At 39.3% G+C, this 26512-nt stretch overlaps 1 protein-coding gene across 2 annotated transcripts; it reads left to right on the top strand.

Annotated features, from left to right (window-relative positions):
- The first annotated feature begins 93 nt into the window (after nt 1-93).
- Nucleotides 94-24847, top strand: LOC139137107 (phospholipid scramblase 1-like). 2 transcript variants are annotated; one of them, XM_070705070.1, is made up of 10 exons: nt 95-245; nt 2389-2453; nt 3330-3459; nt 4527-4604; nt 5668-5744; nt 15143-15273; nt 20588-20708; nt 22295-22400; nt 23000-23058; nt 23427-24847. In XM_070705070.1, exons 2-10 carry the CDS (start codon nt 2448-2450, stop codon nt 23463-23465), a joined length of 747 nt encoding a protein of 248 aa, XP_070561171.1. In that variant the 5' UTR covers nt 95-245; nt 2389-2447; the 3' UTR covers nt 23466-24847. The 2 variants fall into 2 exon arrangements, with proteins under 2 accessions (XP_070561172.1, XP_070561171.1); XM_070705071.1 differs by lacking the exons at nt 23000-23058; nt 23427-24847 and adding an exon at nt 21624-21783 and having other exon boundaries at nt 94-245.
- Nucleotides 24848-26512: the final 1665 nt, after the last annotated feature.

Raw genomic sequence — 26512 nt, 5'->3', positions numbered from 1 at the left:
ATGCTACTTTCCAATGCTCTCTGAGCAAACAGCGTATCGCAACGTTTGCGATTGCCCCGATTGATCTCAGTGTGCAGATATCGTGGTGCATCATGGGTATTCACCTGACGTGTGAAAGTGACGTAGAGTCTCTTTTGCATTGTTTCCGAGCTAGTTGTCGGTGGTCTGTATATACGTAAAGCGTTCTTTGTAGTCACCGTGCATACCGGTACCACCGGCCACCGCGCACCGTTGCAGAAAGACAGGTAAGAGAAGGTCAGAGTGATTTGATCATGCCGCGAAACACCCTGTTCTCGGTAGGAAGAAATAACGGGCACGAGGCGTACCTTACAGTGACAGAATCTGATACTACGGTACTCTCACTTTCATCGCGGATACAACATGTACGGTAACCGAGCTTCGTCATTAAATGCTCGGCTATTCTATTTCTAGCGCCCGTCCGTCTGCCGTTACATAAAATCCGACAATCCAACAACGCATGGGCGCGACTTATCAACGGTTCTGAGTCTACGAACTGCCACAGTCATGCGCATGTCATCATTGCAGATGAGTCTAATTAATTACTGTCCATGATTATGAAAGTTTTGCTAGTAGCAGTTAACGCGTACAATATACATGGTGGCGACCGGGAGTGAACCACTCACGATCTCGTTCCAGGACTGTATATTTTTCACAGTTGCCCGAAGGTTGGCATTTACATATCTGAATGAAAAAATATATGATTACATAACAGTTTTGGTTCGTAACTGGTCATTATTGCCTATACACACCTCTGTGCTGTGCTTCATCTATTATAATTTAGCCGACGCATAGTTTATAACGTAGTCTACAAAATATTGTAGGACTACAGCAAGTATACAACAACGGCGTGCGTCTTGGCTAACTAGTATTACTCTGACTTAAGTCAACATCGACACCAGATTGATCATGAACTATAAATATCTGTAATACGAATGGCCGCCAATTTAACATGGTGTTTTCGGTTGTGCGCCGAGCAATATTCCCAACTTTAAAATTCTTCGGATGGCCCAGTCACCGCAATAAGTATTGTTTGTCCTGCAACTCAACACAATACGCTTGCCTCACACTGCTTGTGAATAGACAACAGATTCAACAGGTCATGAACTCCGACCCGTACTATCCTTTCACAATGCTGCGTTCTTTAGGAAAGCTGGGAAAGCGTCACGTGTCCAGATCTCTTTGTGAATTGTGGGACTGATTTAATAGATAGGTACAAAGAAATCGAGCCAGACGCAAATAGGACTCGATGAAAAGACGTATTCTAAAACTTATTATTTTGGGTCAAGCAGGTACAAAAAGCCAATCTGGAATATGAATATTTTTTAATGAAATACGCAAAATAACAAATAGGCCTATCATCAGCTGTTAATAAAGTGTTACTGCTATCATATTGCGTTTCTCGTTTTATATTGCCTAAAATCTCCACGGCGAGCGCTATTGGGGCACCCGTTTGCCGTGGATGTAATGCTATGTTATTGATGAATGAGTCAATAGGTTGGCGAGTGCCTAGACTCGAGAGCGCGCTCGCCATGGAACTTTGGACCATTCCTGTAGCACGTCATATGATAACAACAATCGTTCATGACATCTGTTATTTTTTTCATATTTCATAAAAGTTAATCACACTCCCAATTAGCCCTTGCAGAGACGGGCAATATTGCAGCCTTTCCAGTTGACCAAATTACACTAGTATGCAAAACAATACCCAAAAGACGGGAAAGTACGTATAAAAAGGTATTGACTTCTACGAATGTGAGCTTAAATTTAGTTCCACAATTATATAAAGTATTTATATGAAGATTGTCGAGTCTGTCTTGATATGGCTTGTCCATGCACGAATGTCTTGCAAAATGCGAACAAAGTATTGCACATCGTCTGTGGGAATGAAATTATGTGCCTAAAATCGAAAGACGTAAACTTTTCTCAAACTTGTCTAAAGGCAAGTTTCATTCTCATTCATTCTTTTACTATGAATATCTTTATAGCTGTACCTCACACACACACTCGCTTTCAAACACGAAAGAATACATTTGCCTTTGAGTTGATTCATTACATAAATTCAAAGTTGAAGTAAGCACCATTCTCTGTGCCAATAGGGATATATAAATGACGAATACGGGGGTCAATTTCATAAAATTAGAGAAATTCTATTTAGTTTTCGAATGATCGAATACAAACCGTAATAGTTCGAAGTTTGAAGATATTTGAAGCGTTTTTACTTATTCGACTCAAAGTTTGACTCCATAATGCACCATATTTAAATTTTATGAGATTTAATGATAAGTGGAGGTATGTTTTCTTCGCCTATACTAACACATTTAATCATCTCCACTTTGTAAACACAACAAAAACTTCTTTTTTTAATAGCGGGAGAAGGTCAAACAATCACGAGCCTCGGTCGAAAGCTGTTGTGCTAGGATCTCAAAATGGCGGTGAGTACAGCATCATACCTTGTCTCTCCGTCGTCGGTAATAATCGCATTTTTTGCATTTATTTAATGTTTATCAATGTATTTGAGATTGCAATTGGCTTGTAAAGATCGACGAAGGATTTTTTTCAGTGACCTGGTTTGGCACTCTTCGATGTCACAGTATGGAATGAATTCAGTTACTCAGTCGCTCAATTACGCTGTTTATCTTATCCTGGCAGAGAGAGAGAGAGAGAGAGAGAGAGAGAGAGAGAGAGAGAGAGAGAGAGAGAGAGAGAGAGAGAGAGAGAGAGAGAGAGAGAGAGAGAGAGAGAGAGAGGAGAGAGAGAGAGAGAGTGAGAGAGTGAGAGAGAGAGAGAGAGGGGGAGGGGGAGGGGGGGCCTAGGCAGGGAGGGAGCGTCATAATCAATTGCAATTTATGATCTTTAAATTACAAGCCCCAGTACTCAAAACAATTTTGTAATTTGTTCCAGTACTTTTCTTGTCAACCTTTGCTGAGTTCTTGATCTTGTGACTAATACATGTCGAAATACACGATATGTAGCGTGTCATTGAACACAATTCGCAAGCAATGAAGGCCCTATATTTGTTAAATGATTCCTATCACAGACTCAGTTCTTTACATGTATAAATTGACGTCTGGGCAGACATGTTAACCCTTTCAGCACGAAAGTCAGTTATTGTCGCCTTTATAAAGTATACCCTAGTCAGAATTTTGCCAAAATTATAAAAGGAAACTGTAGCCAATGAAATATGATATCCATTTGGCCCAAAATTATCAAACAATTACAGAAAAAATCATAAAAATTGGTAAAATATTGCGCTAAAATGTTGGTGGGAAAAATTACAGCACTAAAAGTGGTTTTCTAATTTGTGACAGGTGGAACAGCAACCCGAGAAGAGAGAAATGAACCTAATGGGTGACGATTTACCAGGCTGTCCTCCGGGACTGGAATATTTGGCACAGATTGACTCGCTGCAGGTACACCAAACTATGGAGCTGTTTGAAGGTAATTACTAGAAGTAATACTTGAGTTATCATTTCACCGAAGAATATGAGGAAGAAATGTGATAATCATATATCTTGTTCGCGGGTTTTCCGACGCATACGAACGTTCACATGGTGAAGTTAAATCTACTCGAGTTGAAGTTTCTCCACACAAACTTTCATATCCTCCACCCTTGAGTGCTCATATCCGCGCCGGTCAAAGATGACTGCACCGTGACCGCCTTTGGATACACATAGCAATATCCCCTTTTTTACCATAGCACTGACCCACTGTGACAGGTGACAGACTTTTTAAATATCGTCGGAGGTACCGTGCCTTTGTGCAAATTTGTCGGTAAATTTTAGGTAATTTGTTTTCCTTTATTCAATCTTTTCACTATGACGCTTAATATTTATATTGGTTATGCAAGATGAAGAAGGTCTGTTTGATAATTTTAGTTATATGCTATGCAAATACGGGCAGTCTATCATGACACGTGACGAGATACAGCAGGCCGGTATTACGTAATGACGGAATTTGCTCTCGGTGAAAGTAGTTACGTCACTATGTTGATCATACGTTACCTCTGCGAGCAGGCTATAGGAGCGATGACCTATAACACTAATAACATAACACTAAAAGGCAGCACTTCCTCTCTTTTATTGAGGACATAATCGACAACATGCCTCTTGAAAGCAAGAAAAAATCACCCATTTGAGCTATTCGTCTACTTGTGTGCTACCTCATTGGTCTATCTACATTTTACACGATAGTAAATTACTGATTTTCATTTTGAAAGTCATGTAAAAACAAGAGCGCCACCGATATGGCGTGCAATCACTCTCGTTGTGTGACTGAGTAAATATGGCTGGAGCCGACTATTCCACCATTTATGGATATATGCAAATTTGCGGTGACGTAGTAACTGGTAAAATTGACCATTTTTCTCATTCAAGAGATTTATCATCGGCATTTACTCAGGGAAAGGGAGTTGATTATGGACACAAACCCATTTCTGCTGGCATATCTGCCATACGTCCATACACTTGACTTGACTTCACTGTCTGTGTTCTTCTTTCTATTAACAGTATTTACAGGCTGGGAGACCAGAAATCGTTATGTTGTCAACAATTGTTTAGGACAGCGTACCTACTATGCCATGGAAGGTGAGAATGACCGAATAATACTTCTATGGGTGTTCAAACGAGGAAGAAACATTTCTATTATTGCCAAAGACCTGATAGCAGAATTCTCTACCAGTACAGATTTTTCATTGAAGTTCTTACCGAATCTCGGTGGCTCCCATGTAGTCTTCAAATCTTTAGGAAATTTAATGCATTTAATGATAATAATCATCAAGTATAATTGGTCAATGATTGGTAAATTTTTTACAACGTACTATCGGAAATGCGCAAGTTTTTCTATCTTGATGTTTAGAGGGGGATATTCGACACTTTCCAACAGCATATTTAAGCAAGCTTTGGGAACATGGCAGTTTCGAAGCGCGTATCATACTTTTTCATGTTCTAATACCTTTGTGACTTTCGTTTTTGAAGATAAGTCATCGAAATTCACATAAAAAACTGGAAGAAAACGCAAATACGATTATAAAAAACATTTTATGTGTTCTTTTAGCATGTAGTGGCAAGAGGCGGTTCGATAAATAAAAAGAACAACAACAGAAAACAAGAGTTTTGTCTCTTTAAGTTGCCTGCCGTGTTGCTCAGCGAGTTGCCTCGTGTAGCTCTGCCTTTAGGAACAAGTGGTCAAGTCTCAAGACAATTAATAAGATCTGAATATTGATACTTTTCCTAAACTTTACCAGAGATTTAACGCTCATACCAAACAAGCATTTTTAGAACACTCACGCGTCTCTGATACCACAGTGGAGGAGAGTGGTGATACCGACTGAACGCGACCAGAGATAAAGCATTGCATTTAGCAGTGTTTCATACGGGGTGGCATCAACAGGGGGATTTTCCTCCTTTAGCAGAAAATTTAGGGGGGGGGGGGTTCATGAGTTCATGTGTTCTACTTGTATCTCCAAGGTGTGACTGGCACCATTTCATGCCCCCGTCTAGATGAAGCACTGCTGAAAAGTAAACACATCTTGAGTACTCCAGTTCGTACACTCGGTTTGCGCGTATCTCACTTCTTTGTGTACAGTTGAGCTACCCATAAAGAACAGCCGCTTACTATTTCGGTTAAATGTGTTCTTATTTTCGACAGAATCTACCGCCTTCATGAGAAATTGTTGCGGACCGTCCAGGGCTTTTGTCTTGCATATCACTGACAACTACCAGCAGGTAAAGTAGGAACTACGAAGTCCTCACGTAAGCCCACTGTATGATGTGACACTTTGAAGTTTGCGGAATGACACTTGAACGGGACAATCTGCTGCTTTTCTCGTTTTAAGACACTTACATGTGCTCAATCCAATTACGACCATGACATTGAATATAGCGTGACGTATTTCCACATTATACTGTATAGTGAAGTTTTCAGTACCTCGTCCTATGCTGTGAATACCAAATTGTATGCCGTCGGTTTCTTCACTCCCGTCTGTATGTGCTGACTTTCTATTTCTTCGGTCATTTAGGAGTCATCATGGTGCAAAATTAAGAAAACCGTCAACTAATAAAACAACTATATATATTTTACGAAACCAATGTGCAGGGATGGTACTTACCTTTTCAATCAATATCATCCATAACGGCTGCAGGGTTGTTAGTAAACATGTAAAGATAGCATTCGCTTCTGCCTACAGCTCACGAAGACAAAAATTGTCGTCTGCGTGCGCGCATATGGAAAGCCGTCACTGGCTTAGGCAGCTGTTTCCAACCCAACAATGTGCATTGGCAATATGATTATACCATTAACATTATGATGATGTTCATTTACTCTATTGTGATGCCGATTACACAATAGCGATGTCCATTTACATCGTGATGATGTCCATTTACATTATGATGATGTCCATTCACATCGTGATGATGTCCATTTACATTATGCTGATACTCTTTAACATTATGATGATGTCCATTTACATTATGATGATGCCCATTTATATCATTGTGATGGGCATTTACATAATGATGATGTCCATTTACATCATAATGATGGGCATTTACGTAATGATGATGGGCAATTACATTATGATGACACCCTTGTACATTATAATGATGTCCATTTACATGATGATGATGTCCATTTACATTATGATGATGCCCATTTACATAATGATGATGCCCATTTATATCATGGTGATGTCCATTTATATCATGATGATGTCCATTTACCTTATGATGATGTCCATTTACATAATGATGATGTCCATTTATATCATGGTGATGTCCATTTATATCATGATGATGTCCATTTATATCATGATGAAGTCCATTTACATTATGATGATGCCCATTTGCATTATAATGATGTGCATTCACATTATGATGATGTCCATTTACATAATGATGATGTCCATTTACATAATGATGATGTCCATTTATATCATGGTGATGTCCATTTATATCATGATGATGTCCATTTATATCATGATGATGTCCATTTACATTATGATGATGCCCATTTGCATTATAATGATGTGCATTCACATTATGATGATGTCTATTTACATCGTGATGATGGGCATTTACATTATCATGATACCATTTACATTATGATGATGTCCATTTACATTGTAATGCTGTCCATTTTCATCTTGATGATACCGAATGACGTTATGATTATGGGCATTTACATAGTGGTGATGTCCATTTACATTATGATGACGGCCATTCACATGTTTGTGATGTCCATTTATATCATTATGATCCATATTTGTGTCATGATGATACCTATTTACAAATAGTGTTCATAACTTTATGATGATGTCCGTACAATTTGTGGTGATGATGCTCTATCACATCGTTATGGTGGCCATTTACTTCGTTATGGGGGCCATTTACTTCGTTATGGTGGCCATTTACTTCGTTATGTGGGCCATTTACTTCGTTATGATGGTCAAATTTCCCAGAATCCCATGCGAAATCTTAGACATGCGCATTCGTTAAACTAGCTGAAACGTTTGTCGGAGATCGACAGTAATACTCAACACAGTATCCAGTAAGAATGGATAGTATCTTGAGAGAGTTATCTCTGCAAACACTTAAGCCAAGATTCCAACAACAGACGCAGGTCCTGTTTCACTGTGACAGAGAAAAACCGCAATCGGAGAAGGAGATATGGCGGTCCGAAGACTACATGGAGTGATGCACAGGCTCTTGAGTCAATGCAGGCGAACCGCTAGCCGCCACTGATACAATAAAAATCAAAAGGTGTGTAACAGCGGCAGCCATGCACGGAGCCCGAGTAAATTTCAACAGACGGTTTCGCCCTCTTTTATCTCAAATACAACTTGCTTATTGGGGTCGATCGATGCTCCAGTTCATCAACTTCATGAAAAATCACACCAATATCCAAAATCTCTCTGTTAAGTCCATGAAAAAGCTGTGTTTTCGGAGCAGTGTCAGCTAGGAAACGCTGTTATCATACATGACCCACATTGACCTATCACGAAATGTTCTGATTGGTTGTTACTTTTAAGGGTACGTCATCCGTTTCAGGGGGTGCTACACTCGAGAGATTTAGTTACACGTAATTACGTTCGATCAGTATCCGTAACGTCTTTGTCATGCAGTGTGCGAAACTCATGCAAAATCTCTACTGGCCCAGCGGGCCAGTAACTTTAAAAAATCACTGGCCCTGAAGGAAATCAACTGGTCCGATCATCAGGTCAAATCCAAATATAGTGGAGATATATACCTGCGCTCAGTCTAGGGGCAAAGAATATGATGGGATTGAAAAATAAATAAAGACACCACTTCAAAATCCTAACATCAAACTGTTTTTTTATGCCTTTTAATTCTTTTATTCTTTTTTAATTCTTCAAATGAAGATGACTATCAAAACCGAAAGTTGGGGCAACTGATCTCAGTGTTGAAAAACATGAAATCAGTAAAAGGTTAAGCACTACACATAAACGTTTTCATTTCCTAAAATAGCCTTTCACAACAAATATTTCTAACATTGAGAAAAAGAGCACAAGCGTGGGCTTGAAACACGTCCCAACACAGAAATGCTAAGCATCCAGAACTCCGATCAGGGATGGGTAAGTTTTGGCAGCACAAACGCCGGATCACACACAAATGGAGTCAATACAACACTTGACTCACGATTCTGACTTCTCCCTTTTGAGGGACTCATCATTAAAGTCAATGAAGGGAATACAAAAAATTAGGTCAACTGATAAAGAGAAATAATACTGAAATGTCCAAACCCACGTTAAAAGACAAATCACAAATTTAAAATGTAAGCGTAATCTTTACAGTGACCAACTTGAGGCAAATGGCCATCAAGGTCAATGAAGACGGTACCATGCACAATGTTTAAATATCGGACATTTACTTTTTACTATCGGCGTTTGACGTCCGACATGTATCCGTCATCGTAACGATCTATATATCTGGTCTAAAATCGATACTAGACAATACAAGAATGACTTGCCTCTTGTCGCTGCACGACGGGTTTGAGAAATTGCCTATATTTTACCCCAGGCTGATACATATCGGCGATTTTAGGACTCTCTATAGCTAGGCAATTCTGGAATGACTGTGAAATCAAAGATGTTTACTCGATATTTATCGGCGATTGGGACCCCAATATCGTCACCAGAATGACTCATCTCGTGTCTCGGGCACGTGTGGTCTATTTAAAATCACCGATGTTTATCGGCGATTTCGGGACAAACGTCCGATATATATGTTGGAGATTTGCATTGCCACCTCACAGATCTTGCCAAGCCCGACTTCATCATTGCGGCATCAACTTCGATACTATACTTGTCAAATCGGGGTAAATAATCGATGTATATCTGGGAGATCAAAACCTTACAGATTTGGCCCAGCGGTCTAGCCAGGCCCGACTTCGATAGTCCGACTTTAATTATACGATTATTAGACTTGTCTAAAAGGTGGGTAAATATCCAATATATATGGAGGTTTCACCATCTTATAAATCTGACCTTAGTTTTAGTCAAGGGTCTATGATCTGACCAAACAATTCTAATTTCGATATTGTGATGCCTAGTAGCTGCAAATATCCGATATCATATAATGTTGAAGTGTCATCGAAATCCAGTTTACCTCGACACATGCAACTCGATCGATACGCTAATTATTCTTTTATGATCACGACGAGATCTCCACCCTAACACATGTAACGTCTTTCGCTTTGATGCGGTACCGTATCTTTGAATAATTTTGTCAGGTATTTAGCTTAGCAAACATTCTGGTAAACTTCTGTACAATAGGAAAAGCTACTGGCCCGTCTTTAGGAACAGCAGGACATATTTCAAGAGTTACTGGTACGTCCGGCATGGAAACTGCTGGTCTCCGACCATCGGGTTAGCGTGAATTCCGCACGCTGTTGTCATGTGATAACCAGACGTTGCGTGCGTGTGGAGCAGTAGTTGTAACGTCGAATGACACTTTTACACGTGGTCATAATTACTAATAGTATTTTTTTAATAGATTTTCTAATGATTTCCGCGAATTTTGACAAGCAACCTCGTAGAGTATCACTGTAAATTGGCAATTATCTTTGAGGCCAAAAAAAAGAAAATAATTGTGCTGTTCTGTTCAGATAACATGGTTTTGAAAAATAAGGTAGGTACGTCGGCAGGATTTTATTTTCTTTTTACAAAATATTTTTATTTTTAAATATGCATTGTTCAGGGGTTCAGGGCGCTCAAACACTGGCCATAACATTTCCAGATCACAATGTACCATATAGGTATATAAAGGAAAAACATAAGACACCCTCTTTCAAGCAAAAATCAAATGCCAAGTATCGAACGTGTGATTTTACGGATTTTTCTTTGTTTTCTTTTTAGTTCCTTGTTTACGTAGCTCCAAAAAAATTAGGGTCGGCAGATAAAAAATAGAGTAGGTCGGGCTATCGGAACAGCACAATATTTTTTGTTTGACCTAAGAATACTTCGTATTTGCAACAGTACAAGAAGTTCTTGCTATGAGTTCCTGATACGAACGAAATGTAGTATTCCACATTATATCTGACGCCGTCACAAAGATTTCTGTAAACCATGTAAATAATTTTATCTAATAAGAGAATCGGCAAGTTTAATTCGAGGGTACGACGAACTAAAGTAGTCCTCGCGTAGAGAAAATAATGTTTCTTAGAGCTTGCACGAATTTCGCTTGTTTCACATTGTACTACACATGATCAAAACGAAAACAAAATACTATAGCAGTAGCCTGTACAATATATGCTTCCACTCCGACTTGCACTAGGTGCAAACCCCCTGTTAGGTATGGCAACAAGTCAGGAATGTTAAAGAAAATTTCATTCAAAGTAAGATAAGAAGTGAAAACATTAATGAGGAAAACTGTAAATCTTACTTACCAGTATGAATACGCTGCCATAGCGAAGCTTGTGGTGCGGACAAGTGAAAGTTAACCGATATTCTGAATTCACGTTCGTAAAGCCGTCGTCCAATCACAAGCTTCCCCTAGTGGGTCATGACCATTGACCCCAGTCAATGTGGGTCATGTATGATAACAGCATTTCCTAGCTGACACTGCTCCGAAAACACAGCTTTTTCATGGACTTAACAGAGAGATTTTGGATATTGGTGTGATTTTTCATGAAGTTGATGAACTGGAGCATCGATCGACCCCAATAAGCAAGTTGTATTTGAGATAAAAGAGGGCGAAACCGTCTGTTGAAATTTACTCGGGCTCCGTGCATGGCTGCCGCTGTTACACACCTTTTGATTTTATTGTATCAGTGGCGGCTAGCGGTTCGCCTGCATTGACTCAAGAGCCTGTGGAGTGATGGACTCATTTATTAGCGACAATGACATTGACTCCACTCTACGCGTAATAAGATACATACTCTAAAGACGACAAAGCCGAAAGGAAAGAGAAGAGAGAGAGAGAAAAAAAATCAATCAATTGCAAGCTATTAGGGTAGGGAGGGAGGGTGGGGAACGCTCTGGGGTTGAAGCCAGTTCTGATTAACTATTAGGTAGCCTCGTCCGTAGACCGTCCCACTCACAGCCTCGAACCCGGCCCATTTAAACTACAATAAAACAAGTATTATTGTTGCCTATGCCTATACTGATAACATACAGACAGACACAAGTGTTGGGGGTCAAGGTCAACAACTTTATTCCCATGTTGACTGGCTATGAGCCGATTTCCGCCAAAAGCCCCCAACATTAGTAGTAGGCGCTAGCCCTCCGGCCGGCGCCCTGGAAATAGCGTCATTGTCACTATTGATTGCTTTCTTAGGTAACTTTACAAGCACGGACACTCCATTTTATGAAAAGATCGTTTGTGATCTAAGTCGAGGGCTAGCAAACACGAGACTACCCTCCGGGGTATCCATCGACTACCTCATATGTAACGTAGTAAAAAAAAACACAGCAAATACACGGATCATTTCAACCATTATCTTTGTGTAAAAATATATTCATATTTTAACCATGGCTCTTACACGGAAACCATTGGGACAAAATAAACTTCATCAAAGTTTAGTTCCTGAAACCAATTAACCTATCAGATAACGGTCCACTTTGACGTTGACGTAATATAAATATACTCAAACCAGTAATCACATCCTCCCTTGCTACAAATATAGAACAAGCTCAAACAGTTTGAGACGAGCACAGATAGCGATGTCTCCGTATGTACGGCCTGCTCGCTTAAACTGAGCACATAAGGGATGACTCTATCAACACAGGAGAGTGAACTGAAAATCACTGCAGCTGAGCTTACTTCTGGGATCAACCCTCGAGTCGTTTTCTAACGACACTCCTCATGGTCTATAAAACGAGCATCTAAAACAAATCCTTCTTACAAAATCATAGCTCGTTATGTAACTTTGACCAACATGTGAAGGAGTAAGCATTCCGTCGATATCCGGAACGACAACCGAAAAGTCCGGTGAGTTAATTCAAACACACTTTGCCCATATCGCTCAAACAGTTAAAAGGTTTCACGATAGCGGTTTTAACAACGGGGAATCTGTTTTTTTTGCTTAACTTGTCTCCATTTTATGCCACAACTTATCGTATAAAACCAAGATGCAATCTGTCATCGAATTGGTACTGCAATCAACCAAGCTAAAAAGATTGCTGATCAATACAAAAAACAGCATCTGGCAAAGAAAATCAAAAGCTGATAAAGCTGCCATATTAAAGTAATCAAAGTTGGCGGCATGAATTAAATAAACCAATACTCTCCTCAGACCAAACCGATTTCAAAGGCCGTTTACAGCACATATTGTTAACGAAACCATGAAACCTGGGAATGGCTAAACACAGAGAAATAAGATTTATTTCTCGAAACAGCCTTTCACAACATGCTTTTCAAACACCGGAAAGCAGGCACCAATATTGACCCGAAATCTATTACCAAGTCCATGAAAAATTGACACAAAACCAAAAGTTCGGATGATCGATTTAATTGTCTAAAACAAACTAATCGTACAACATTTACTGTTAACATAACGAGCACTAGCAACGCTCAAATATGCCCTAAAACAAAAATCCTTATGAGCGTCCAGGAATTCCGGTCGATGCTGGGTCATGTTAATTATAATATGACACCACACACCCGATCGCTCACTATAGAGTCAGTCAATAGTGGCTAACTCTCTCAATAACGAATCTGGCTTCTCCTCGAGGACGAAGATGACTTCATCACACAACCAAGCGGAGGGGATACAAAACAAGAGAGCGACTGATGAAGGAACCCCATTTTTGGTTCCGAAACACCGTTAAGACGAATCACTCAATCAAACAAACCGGTTTTACTGGGGACCCAGATCACAAAGCACTATCGATTCACCGATTTCTCGCCATGTATTCAACACAAAATAAATGCAATGATCCTTTTATTCACCATATCGTAATATTAAACAAACTTGGTAGAGCCGATGTGTGGAGTTGCCCTCATTTTCCTTTATATTGAAATTTAGAATAAACATTATGTCAATAATTATCATGGTATGCAAATAGCCATCACTATAAAGTTAATGAGCATCATCATAATGTAAATAGGCATCGTCATAATTTAAATGGGCATCATTATAATGTAAACGGGTATCATCATAATGTAAATGCCCATCACCACGATGTAAATGGGTATCATCATAATGTAAATGCCCATCACCACGATGTAAATGGATATCATCATGATGTAAATGCCCATCATCATGATGTTAATGGGTAAAATCATGATATAAAAGGGTATCACCATAAAGTTAATGAGCATCATCATATGTAAATGATTATCATGATCATGTAAATGAACATCATCATAATGTAAATGGACATTATCATAATGTAATGGACATCATCATAATGTAAATGAACATCATTATAATGTTAATGGACATCATCATGATATAAATGGACATCATCAAAATGTAAATGGACATCATCAAAATGTAAATGACCATCATTATAATGTAAATGGACATCATCATAATGTAAATGGACATCATCATAATGTAAATGGACATCATCAAAATGTAAATGCCCATCACAATAATGTAAATGGGTATCATCATAATGTAAATGAACATCATCATAATGTAAATGGACATCATCATAATATAAATGGACATCATCAAAATGTTAATTACCATCATTATAATGTAAATGGACATCATCATAATGTAAATGGACATCATCATAATGTAAATTGGTATCATCATAATGTAAATGGACATCACCATAACGTAAATGCCCATCATCATAATGTAAATGAACATCATCATAATGTAAATGGACATCATCATAATATAAATGGACATCATCAAAATGTTAATTACCATCACTATAATGTAAATGGACATCATCATAATGTAAATGGGTATCATCATAATGTAAATGGACATCATCATAATGAAAATGGACATCATCATAATGTAAATGGGTATCATCATAATGTAAATGGACATCATTAAGATGTAAATGGTCATCACTATTATGTAAATCGGCATCACAATAGAGTAAATGAACATCATCATAATGTTAATGGTATAATAATGATGCCAATGCACATTATTGAGTTGGAAACACCTCCCTAAGACAGTGGCGGCTTTCCGTGCGCGCACGCATGCGCCTGTTTAGCTGTTCTTCGCTCTGCGCTGCATCGTGTTGTCGGATCCATTGACCTATCATTTTCATAATACCAGTGATTGGAAGGCCATGCCAAATTAAAAAGAAAAATATGTGTGTTTCCGGTAACATGCCTCTGAAGATTAGGGTAGGTTGGTTAGAGCATGGAGCTCGTTTCTAGTGCCATGGTTAGCGGAATACTGTATTTTGATTTTTTTTTCGTTTTGTTGGTCGAGGCCCATAGAAACGGTTTGAAATACGAAAAAATGTCTATGGTCGACGAGTTTCTAGGCTAGATTTGGTTACCGGAAACATAATGTTTTAATTGTCCCAAGGGTAATTTTAAAACTTGAATCTGTCAAAAACATCTGGAAAAAGTGTTTATTTTTGCATATCAACGATAAAACCAAGAAGTCATTGCAAATCAACACCAGAACTGCTTTTCCATCAGCATTTAAACACTTCTTGATTGTTTTAACCTCTCTCATATCTTAGGAAGTGCTGCGAATCACTCGAGAGTTCAAGTGCTGCGCCGGTTGTTGTTGGTGCGCCGGTGCGGACTCCTGTGCGTACGAGGCTGTCGTCGAAGCACCTGTTGGAACTACCATAGGTTACGTCAGACAAGCGTAAGATTTTGTTGATCATAAACTGGCGCCATGGGCATGCAGACGACAAATTTTATTGTTCTATTTACAGAATTGCTCAGCTTCCTCAGTTCAAATAAATTCTGGGAATTTGATGACTGTTAAAAGTTATTGAATTATAGCTATGTACACGGAACTGACCGTGCTATATAAAAAGAACAGACATAATTGCACATAACACCAAAACCAATGCCTCCTATTAACCAGATATGAACTGAATTGCCTCGCGTGCACATTTTGTAAAGTACTTCTTGGGGTATTGGCTTTTATGACATTACATTGTTTTTATTCCCGAAATTAATCCAATCTATCTAAATTTGACATTATCCCCACTGTATTACGCAATGAAAAAAAAGAAAAGAAACCATTTGAAAAATTATGATCCAACAATATCTGTCGATGCAAGTGCAAATGGCTGAGCAGGCTCTTAACTGGCAGAGGTCGCGTTTGCGTATAAATTCTGCATATTTCACATATAATTGCCATGTAGAACGAGTTGACCTACTTCACAGTATCTCAATGCGTCCAAAAACGATACAATCATCTGTGCCGCGCCGTGTAGCAGCAAAATGAGTTCGTGACCTTTGAAGTACGCGTTTCAAAAAATAAATACCCATGGGAACCTGCTCACCACGCACGCAACTCATGTACAGCTGACTATGGTGCACTTGTCAGGCGATGGTCGATGATTCTGGTTATTGCCTATATTGTCAAGTTCAATGCCTAATTTACGGAAACACGAACTCTGTCTAGTGTATTCGAAGCTCTGCGTACAGGTTGTGCACACGGCCTCTACCACGTGCTGTCCTGTGGACAGTGTGGTACAAGCCGTCGGCCTACCACCGTACCGCCGGGAAACGCAGACCTATTGTACGCAGGAGCATGGCAGGAGCTAGCCTACTGCTCCTGATTTAACATCAATGCCAACATGGAAATCTCATGAAAAATTTGTCATTGTTGGTTCTGTAGCTAATACAATCTTGAAAAGCAACTTAAAAGACACAGACTGTCAATACGTCGCCATAATATTATGCTGATCTCAGCGGAACCATGCCGGAATATAAATTCGCTGACACACACACAAGATTGAAAAGTGTCACTCTACATCTCATTCTCAGAGAAAAATGCATTGATCAAATATTATGACGCTAACCTTCGATAATCTAGCTTTTGGTTCGCTATGTCCAGAGTAACCCACACGATTCTTAAAGTCAAACGTCGACACGACGACATCAACAGTCAAAACTCAAGATTAGCGATCAGCGCGGCCGAGTGACTGAATTCAGAAATCACTTTGTGTAAAATGTTTTAGTATAGCGCCCTCAAACATACTTATTTAGCCTCCGATAGACTTATACAGGCCACAAATTTTCTTTTACTCATAACTTGATAAATTCGCAAAGCACAACCACCAAAAACTAATCAGTTGTTGCAAATTTGAAGAACAAATTGTGTGCGAAATGTGATCGGAATCTGCCAAGCCGTTTTTGAGATATCGTGCTAACAGACAGACAGACAGACACACACACAGAAATGCCTAAACCATAACCTCGCTGCGCGCATGCGCACGCGAGGTAAAAATGAGGTGTTAAAATGTCTGAAAAAATTAAAATCAGGTAAAGCCCCAGGTCCAGATGGCCTTCCAAATGAGTTCTACAAGTATGCCTCAGACATTATTCTACCTTTACTTGTTGAGCTTTTTAATTGTATTTTTGAGTCTGGAATTTTCCCGTCAGAATGGACTATCGCTATTGTTATCCGCTCTTTAAAAAGGGTGACAGAAAAGATGTGAACAATTATAGGGGTATTCTCTTCTCAACGCATTAGGAAAAATATTTACTGCGATCCTGAATGACAGATTAACTAAGTGGTCTGATAACGTAAATATCATTTCAGATTGTCAGGCTGGCTTCAGAAAGAACCATTGTACTACAGATAACATCTTTGTTCTACACGCTATTATACAACCAGATATGAACTGAAAATGCTCACGTGTTTCATTATATATTGCATTTATGTGCAAGTTTGAACCTTTGCTACATGCTTTGCTACATTTAAAGTGTTATGATCAACACAATGAATTTCACCACAGATCAATTCTAAAGGTCATTAAGTATTCAAATATGTAATTAGCTGAAATAAAAATAATTAATTTCTTTGAGTACTGTCATTGTATCACAATATAGCATGTGTAATTACCTTTGGTCAAGTCCTTCAAGCTCTATATGCCAAACCGTGAAAGCTTGTTAGCTATTTATGCAAATTATGAATTAGCTGACATGAAAATGCAAAATGACTTTCAATACTGTTATAACCTGGTATAATGATCAATGTACACAGCATGTTTCGCCAAATTTTATCAAGTAAATGCCAGTATATATCCCTAATTTGGAAGGTTCATTAAATATGCATATTGGGAATTGGCTGAAAAAAATGTCAAATGACTTTCAATAATCTTGTATCATAGTATCTTTAACGTACATAGCAAGTTTTGCCAACTTTGGTCAAGTCAAAACAGATAAATATCGCTAATAAATGCGGGATATCGGACCGCAGGCGGGCGAAGATTGCATTATAAGCTAGCTCTGCATGGCAGGGCTGTGTGTTACCGGCGTTACACGGCCTCCCACCTGTGGTGGGAGGCCGTGTAACGCCGGTAACATGGTGGGAGGCCGTGTAACGCCGGTAACACACAGCCCTGCCATGCAGAGCTACATTATAAGCGCGCCAACCCAAACTCACTGCATGGACATCACATTTACGAAATCGAAGTCCAAAGTCAACTACGTCATTGTTAGAATAAGAGAGGTTTTCCATCAAACGGGACCATACCACCACAAATTTTGCACAGATGGCGTTGCACTGGCATTGAAAAAGGGTGCATGGGAGCATGGGAACGCGGGCAGTTTCCCTCGCTATGGGTAGGAAATGCATTGAGCAAGACACACTTCCGGGTTCGCAAAAAAAACGAGGATCCCATTTACGGGGCGCTCAAATATAACTATTTGCTGTGATACATAGCAGAGGCGTATATGTTTGTGATGCTGAGAATAACATCAGTAAATAAATGACGGGTTTTAAAAGTTGCGATGAAACAGACTTCTGAAGGTAGCTCGCTTGGGGAACACGTCATCCCGGCCGCTGTCCGCTTTGACCCCAGTAATTCACACTGGTTTGGTCGGCCCCAGGTACCCAAGTCACTTCGACCCCGTCACACTTTTGCGTACATGTCCACGGAGACGATTCAACATGTTCAACAACAAAGCCAAGACAAAAATTGAAAATATCAATAAAATGGCTTCACAAAGGCTGAAATACACGATACTCGATGAAGTATGAAGTTTATGAAATGAAATCAAAATTGACAACACAAGTGTTTGTCTCGGGTAATACTATGCCTACCAGTTGAAGTTGAACTATTCTACAGACTGTTTTTTCCATACAGTGCAGTATTTGTCAGTGACAAATTAATCTTTGCAATACATTTTTTGCGATGAGCTGGAAATTGATTAATATCGAGTTAATGTACATAAATATTCCGTTATTTACTGGGACACGTTTATTTTCTCGATCCGCTATCTGCGGACTACGTGCTGAAGTACATTGACTGTTCATGTCAACGATCGTTTCTCCCTCTGCAGAGTTTCTGTATCCTGTTCAACAACGCTGTACCTCGATCACACGATAGTGACGCTATGTAGCTGTGCAGTATTGAAACTTATCATAAAATGGCCACCTCGTCTAACAGTAACACGTATTGTCAGGATTATCGTACGGAAAAAAGACTGCAAAACTAAGACTTATGAATCTTCATCAGAATTGAACACATCATGATTGTACACGAGTATCAACCGTGAATGCACGTCGAGCTCGGCAGTTACACAAGCATGGTACGCTACATGCATAGCCCTACGAGTATGGCGACAGTGTCCGGCTTTGGCTACGCCGGGGGCTACGCCGCCTACCGGAGGTGGGAGGCGGCGTGGCCAAAGCCGGACACTCTCGCCATACTCGTACGGCTAGCTACATGCACTGCCGCGATGCCGATCGTATGCATTCCAAGGCCTATCCCGGAATTTGTTTCACAAACAACCTCAAAGGAGAGCAAACATACTTCTATGGACAATGACGAATACGTTTCTTGGCGAAGCAAAATCAAAACAGTGCAGCAGTACATGAAGTAGGTCATGGCCTTGGACTCTGTGCACGAACCTGATTGGACACTTCAATACCTTTGACCCAAAGTTATTATTCATCAGCACTTCCATGCCATGAGGCTAGGTAGAGAACGTATTACGTACGCAGTGTACGCTGTGTGTTAGGAACGCACACAGGGAATGCACAGCGTACACTGCGTACGTACGCAGGGCTAGCGAGAGAGTTGCCGACATCGACGGTTATTTACGAAAAAAGAATAAAAGACTGGCATTTTTGGAAGCGATCGAGTAGCTGCGGTAGGCAGGGATACGACTTGGGCCCAAGAACGCTGAATTTCGGCAGTAATTTGGCTTTTTACGTCAAGTCCAAAAATGGATTTGAAGTCACCAACTCTACGTACGGGTCTTTGCAGGGCTGTGGTGAGCGGGGCTATTAATAGCTGTAGCGGAACACACAGCATCGTACGCAGGGCTGAGAACGTATGTACTCATTTCTGGCGATCGAGCAGCGAGGGAAACAATCAATTACCAAGGATGAAGCTAATTTGCTAAACGATATTTTATCTTGAATAGTGAGTTGAATGAGTAATAAAATATCATATTTTTAATGTTCAATACGAGGTTGAAACACGGAGGGACCGTGGTTGAAACCAGAGCTATCCAGCTGTAGCCAACCTGGACAAGCACATTTCACAGCGCCCTCAAACAGTCGATTGTTTTCACTTGTCATACGCGGCGTAACAGAAAAATTAAAACTTTCATAACTTCATTAATATCCAAGCCACGCCCACCAAAACCTTTTCAGTTCTAGCCATTTGAATTCTGAAGATGTCTACCAAATTTGACTGAAATACGTTCAGCCGTTTTTGAGAAAATGGACCAACAGACAGACAGACAGACAGACAGACAGAGAGACATCGCTGCGACATAACCTCGCTGCGCGCATGCGCACGCGAGGTAAAAATGACAAGCACAACAAGTTGCACACTTATGATATGATGATGATGATGATGATGATGATGATGATGATGATTATTATTATTGTTTTTGCTGTTGTTGTTGTTGTTGTTATTGTTGACGATGATGACGATGGTGGTGGTGATGATGTTGTTGCAATTATTATTATCATTACTTAACAGGGCAAGTGGATGTAGCCCACACGCAAAAATCATGGACGCCAACCGTGATCCTATTATGACAATGTGGGGACCATGTTGCCCCGTGCAAGGCCCAGGCTGCACAGATGATATCAACCTCAACGTAAGTAGCCTATTGTGTTACTGTGCTTTTGTTGTCAAGTTTTACTTCCTATTGGGTCAAATAACGATAGTGTCCTTATTGTGTTTCTTATGACATCTACATTACTTTTGAAACAACAACAACAACATAATAGTTATGTTCAATGAATTATATTGGTCAACAACAACAACAACAACAACAACAACAACAACTACTATGAACACCACCACCACCACCACCAACAACAACAACAACAACAACAACAACATATTTGGGTCCCCTGTGGTACAATTTTTGCCTTCATGCACATATTTGTACTACGGCAACTCACGGTTGTATCCTTTGGCATGTAATTTTTATGGTTTAATTCAGAACACTTGTGTATCAAAGTATCACTTTCATAATTCCTGTAGGGATAATTTCCGAAAGCTCCGCAAAGAGTTTCTCACAAATATTTATTTTACATAATAATTATGGAAAGTTGACGTCATCACGAATCAGCCCCCTTTTTGAAAACATACTTTGTTACCAGTGTGGAACCATCATGTATCACGACCAAATTAGTTGAAAGTAGCGCCTGTTGATTTTGAATAAGGTCATCCATATCTTGAGCGAGTAACGTTTAATTTTTGCTGTTTTTCTCCTCACAATAGCTCTCTTTGTTGTCGCTAGTATACTGTGCATCTCGAAATTTAGGACTAAAACCTGTTACTCAAACTTTTCTTAATGAAACTTTCAACTTTCCTCTTTCAACATCAAGAATAAAATTAAGGGTCTCCGTGCAAAGTGTTGGTACTACAGGAACAAATTACCTGAATTTTACCTATGTTAGATATTCAAAATGGCCGCCGTCCTTTAACTGACTTTACATATGGAAAAATTTAAAAACTCTGGATTTTCACAAAAATAGGATGATGAAACCTTTATTCACTCCAGGAGCTTCAAAACGAACCAGCACAAGTCGGATACCAGAAAATTATTGTCACAATTTCGGAGACCGAATATCTGTGCCTCTGGGCGCATTTCACCTTAAATGGAGAGTTTCGTCGAAAGGTTACCATGTACCCCAACGACCGATGTATACACTGTATATAGGGTACGTTGGCGATTGATGAAATTTAAAACATGCTTGTTGACAATGAATATCGTATGTAAATTTAAATGTTGCAGCGTGTTGAAGTGATGCATCCAGATATCATGCATGCGTAGGTTCAAAGACATCCTTTCTTTGCGTGTCGGGGACAGATATTTGGATCCTCCAACTTTTCCAATTCTTTTCTGATCAGCTACCATGCACTTATGAGGGTTTATTTTAAAGCTCTTGGCGTAAGAAAGTAACCTTTTTACCGTCTTAGTTTTCCCCAAATCGAAATTTTTATTTTTCTCCATAGATTTAACACAGAGATGGCGGCCATCTTGAATTTCAAATATCGGTAAATCTTGAGTAATTTGTCTCTCCAGTACCAATATTTGCACGGTGAACCCAAATTTTTACTATCGATTTTGAAAGACAGTTGTCGAAAGATTCCCTGGGGATACTTTGAGCTGAAGTTTAATTCTTTCACTTTCTAGGCGAATACTACCTTAATACGTTTTTAATCGCACAGGTGTTTGCCGGCAATGAGGCGAAAGATCAGATCTGTAAAATTGCCAAGAAGTGGTCAGGCTTAAAGAGAGAAATCATATCAGATGCCGACAAGTACCTAGTGACTTGTGAGTATTTCTCAGCCACTTGGTTTCGATCGCATTCAGTTGACGACCTCATTTTGACTGTCATTTGTATAAACACTCGTATACTATACTGCCATGTGAGTGCTTGTTGGAATCGATAAACGTAAAAGTCACGTGACCGATACTACAATTTCAATAATTGGAAGGGGACTTTATTATCCCTGAAATGATAAAGCCATTCGTGTTTTCTGCAGTTTCACCACATGAATCATTCAAAATGCCGGCTTTGGTGAGATAAATCGTACAAGGTCGAAGTCTATGTTGCACAGTGTGTCCGACTAGCTCTGCCCGACTTGAATCAATATTTTGAATCAATATCGACGATCACTTTCATAGACCTGCGTGTAGGACGTATCATGTGATGACATAATCACTATCCTCCTCCTCCTCCTCCTCGTCATCATCATCATCATCATCACCATCATCATCATTATCATCATTTTCTTTGTCAATGCGTCGTTAGAGGCATGACCCTCAAGTACTTGGTCGCACGCATCTTCAGTTTAGAAAGTCACACAAAAGACATAGCCTTCACCATTTTAGGGTTTGCCAACCATATTTTCCTTTACATGTACATGTAGTTCCACTTGACCTTGACGTGAAGATGAAGGCCGCCATGCTGGCAGCTTGTTTTTGCGCGGTAAGTGTGACCAATTTCAGCGATGACTAATTTTTTGCCATTGCTCTAGGAAAAGCGGGAGACGCCCCGAGTATATGACTGAGATTACGGAATCTTAATTGGACGGAAATTTTACAAGAAAGCGGTAATATGAACCTTGGATGACGTGAATGATAGACGGGTTCATTTACAGGGCATAGGCACAATAAGGATGGTTAGTCTAGTCACTAGTCTTGATGTTCAACTGTTATTGGTGTACATTGACTCTGGCAGGAAATTTGACGAAAGCATTTTTCAAAATTATGAATTTTTGTGGAACTTTTCCAACGATTCTGTTTCTTAGCTTCATACTTTGTTCGATAAAGGACGTTTCATTGTTTCTGTTGCAGGATTTCTGGATATTTGAGCAATCAAACGATAATTATTAGAACGGAAATGGCATCAGTGGTGTGACGTGGCGGCCAACCATTTGTAGAGGCGGACGGGGACAATCTAAATTTAAAGAACATCGTTGTAAGAAATTCAAACATTCCGCAAGAAGACATATTCGTATTGCTCAGGCGTCGCACCTGCTTATGAGCGCCGAATATTCAACATTTATGCAATATAATAGACAGAAAAGATTCCTCAGGATTGATTAAGTACACATATCGCAACATGGGTCAGCATATAGTATCCTTCCACATTTTTCCCGGCCATGTTCGCAATTCATGTGAATCCTGCTTCGGATTTATGGTTTATAAAGTAGCAAAATCTTAATTTTTTATCATTTTTTGTATTTGTTGTTTGTTTTTGTTGATAATAGAGCTGATAAACAACAGTTTAATATAACTCACTGATATTTTATGCATCATCATTTGGAGATCGAGATATACGGTAGATTTTATTCTGGTCTATGCTGACGGTGTAACTAACATCATATAATGCCAAGTATTTGTTATGGGGAGGTTTTCTCAGCCAAGACAAATGATTCGCAAAGACCCTAAACAAGATGTTATTGGGTGAGAAATATTTGCATAATGGCATACTCAATCGTTCTTTAATCAGATTGTAGTAACCGACCTAACAGTATTTACTGGCCTCACTTGGTCTGGTATGAAACCGCAATTTCTGTAACGAGGAGTGCAAGTTAAATAGGCATATAGCTGTAACTTTCATTTATATTTTCATTATTTTTATCTATAAATGAATTTGATATCCGTATTTATTTCTATGTCATAATTAAGCAACAAATCACACCCAGCGACGGTATACCAATGAGGTTTTGACCAGTTCACGACATATATGCACGAGCGATAGCGAGTGCATTTACATGTATGAACTGGTCAAAACCAAGTGGTATACCATAGCTGGGTGTGATTGAAAGCTATTATATCATAACAGTATATTGAAATTCTGACATGAAACTTCAAAAAAGGAGTTTTGCTCTTGCCGAGAGCTCGCGCGTGTGCCAGCCGTGGTATATCGCGAATATACAATGGTTTTTTTCGACAAGTGAGATCGCTGTATTTACACCATTAATATCCTGGTATGATACAATACCAAGTATTAACCTTGTTGTTAAAACACACACACTGTGAACAATATATGTAGTGCCGTCATTGTATACTCGTATAGTCCAATTTGAAAGTAAAATACCGATATCATTTATTACGAATTGAGTTTCAGAACTACTGGCTTTGCTTACGAGCTGAACTGTTGAACTGGGAACATAATCCGCTGATACAGGTAATAGGCATTGTATCTTTTTTTTACGAACAACTTCGATTGAATTATGGAGAAGTTGTAATAAATGTATTGATTTACAAGATTTTCGGTGTTTGAGACTTGTCATTTCCAACTCCTTTGTTCTTTCCTCGCATTAAGGTAGGATGCTCCTCAGGGACACAAATTTGGGGGCTGAAACTTTTACAATTCTTTTCTGATATGCCACTCGTGGGGGTTCAATTTAAAGCTCTTTGTGTAAGAAAACATTCCACCGGCTTAGTTTTTCAAAATTCGATTTTTTTCCCCTAGTGTTAACACAGGGATGGCGGCCATTTTGAATTTTGAATTAGTTACCCCCGATTTTTATTGGTGATTTTGAAAGAGCATGGTTGAAAGATTCCCCAAGGAAAGTTTGAGCAAACGCTTAGGTCTTTCACTTTCGAGGCTCAAGCTACCTTAAATTGACCTATAGTGGTTGTGTGTTGGGTACATCCTGTTCCTTTGAGCAAGAAGCGCCCTCACGAGTGACAATCTGCCAGTTATTTGTCAACGTGTTGCTGTTCGAGGAAGCTCCACTGTGACACCGACAGGCTGGGCAGTTATAAAGTCTTGGCTTGGGTGATTGCACCTCTATCGTAGTATATCAACCCACCGATTCGAGAAAAAGATTTCGCAGTCATGGTTTCAGACAAAAATACCGAGAAGATTATGAAGTTTGAAAGTCGGTCAACTCTGAGTTTTCTGTCGATGTGCGACATCACAATACGCCTTTCTCAAACACAATGCATGATCAACTTATGTAGCTCCTTATCAAAGTGTCTGGATTATACACACACATACATATATATATATATATATATATATATATATATATATATATATATATATATATATATATATATATACATATATCCCTTTGTTTTAATTTCGTATCCAGTGAAACATGCGATATCCTGGGTCATTTACATGCGAATTATGTCGTTAAAGTTTGCGTGTATGTTTCATGACCTCTGAATGACTTTGTACTCCCAAAGCGACGCCCAATATTTTTATAAGCAAAATGTGCCGCTTGTGTTTCGGGGGGTTTAGTGAAAAGTGACCTCATCAGGCGGTATACTTACCCGTACACCTCTCTATGGCAGTGGCCCCTGGCCTTGGTGTCGTTTGTGAGGCTTAACACTGAGACAGTGTACAGCATTCTGTACTGAATAGCCTCCGTGCAACTATTTTCGTTCTCCTCGAAGCAAAGTCGTACCTACTTGGTATGCTGGTAGCATTTTAACAGATTTTCCTATTTTACTTTTCCATGATTCTTTTTGTTTTTGCGAAACTGATGGTATCACTTTCAGCTACTCCTCTCCTTGTTTCTTAAAACTCTTCTCAAATGAATAAAGTCATGCTATTTTAATTTCTTTGACTCTGTGATTTCTTTGACTCGTGATAGCAAACATTGACTTCCACAAATTTAGAGCAATTTTAAACTGTGAGATTCTTTTTTTTTGTAACTGAATTCTACTTTTTATGAATGTTTGTCCACAAAAAACGCAAAGAAATGTTTCAGCAACTTCTGCTCTGTTTATGTCATGCATATTTTCTCCATCTCTTCCCAAGATTTTAATGGTCGACCTCTGACCTGACGCGCATTATTCAGAGTTGCCCTACAGCTCCACCACAACCAATGAAGACATGCCACGTCACAATGGTTACTTACAAAAATGTCACTCTTTATTACAAAGTTACAGAGGAAATCATTAGAATATGTAAATTG

This window comes from Ptychodera flava, chromosome 7, assembly GCF_041260155.1.
Source record: "Ptychodera flava strain L36383 chromosome 7, AS_Pfla_20210202, whole genome shotgun sequence".
In the NCBI taxonomy this organism is placed as follows: Eukaryota; Metazoa; Hemichordata; class Enteropneusta; family Ptychoderidae; genus Ptychodera; species Ptychodera flava.
This window is presented reverse-complemented; position numbering and strand designations above follow the sequence as displayed.

What these genes read in the sequence shown, in the direction of transcription:
- LOC139137107 (XM_070705070.1), top strand. An exon ending in TACCTACTATGCCATGGAAG is followed by an intron (nt 4,605 to 5,667) that starts GTGAGAATGACC and finishes TATTTTCGACAG; the next exon opens with AATCTACCGCCTTCATGAGA. An exon ending in TGGCAGCTTGTTTTTGCGCG is followed by an intron (nt 23,059 to 23,426) that starts GTAAGTGTGACC and finishes TTTCTGTTGCAG; the next exon opens with GATTTCTGGATATTTGAGCA.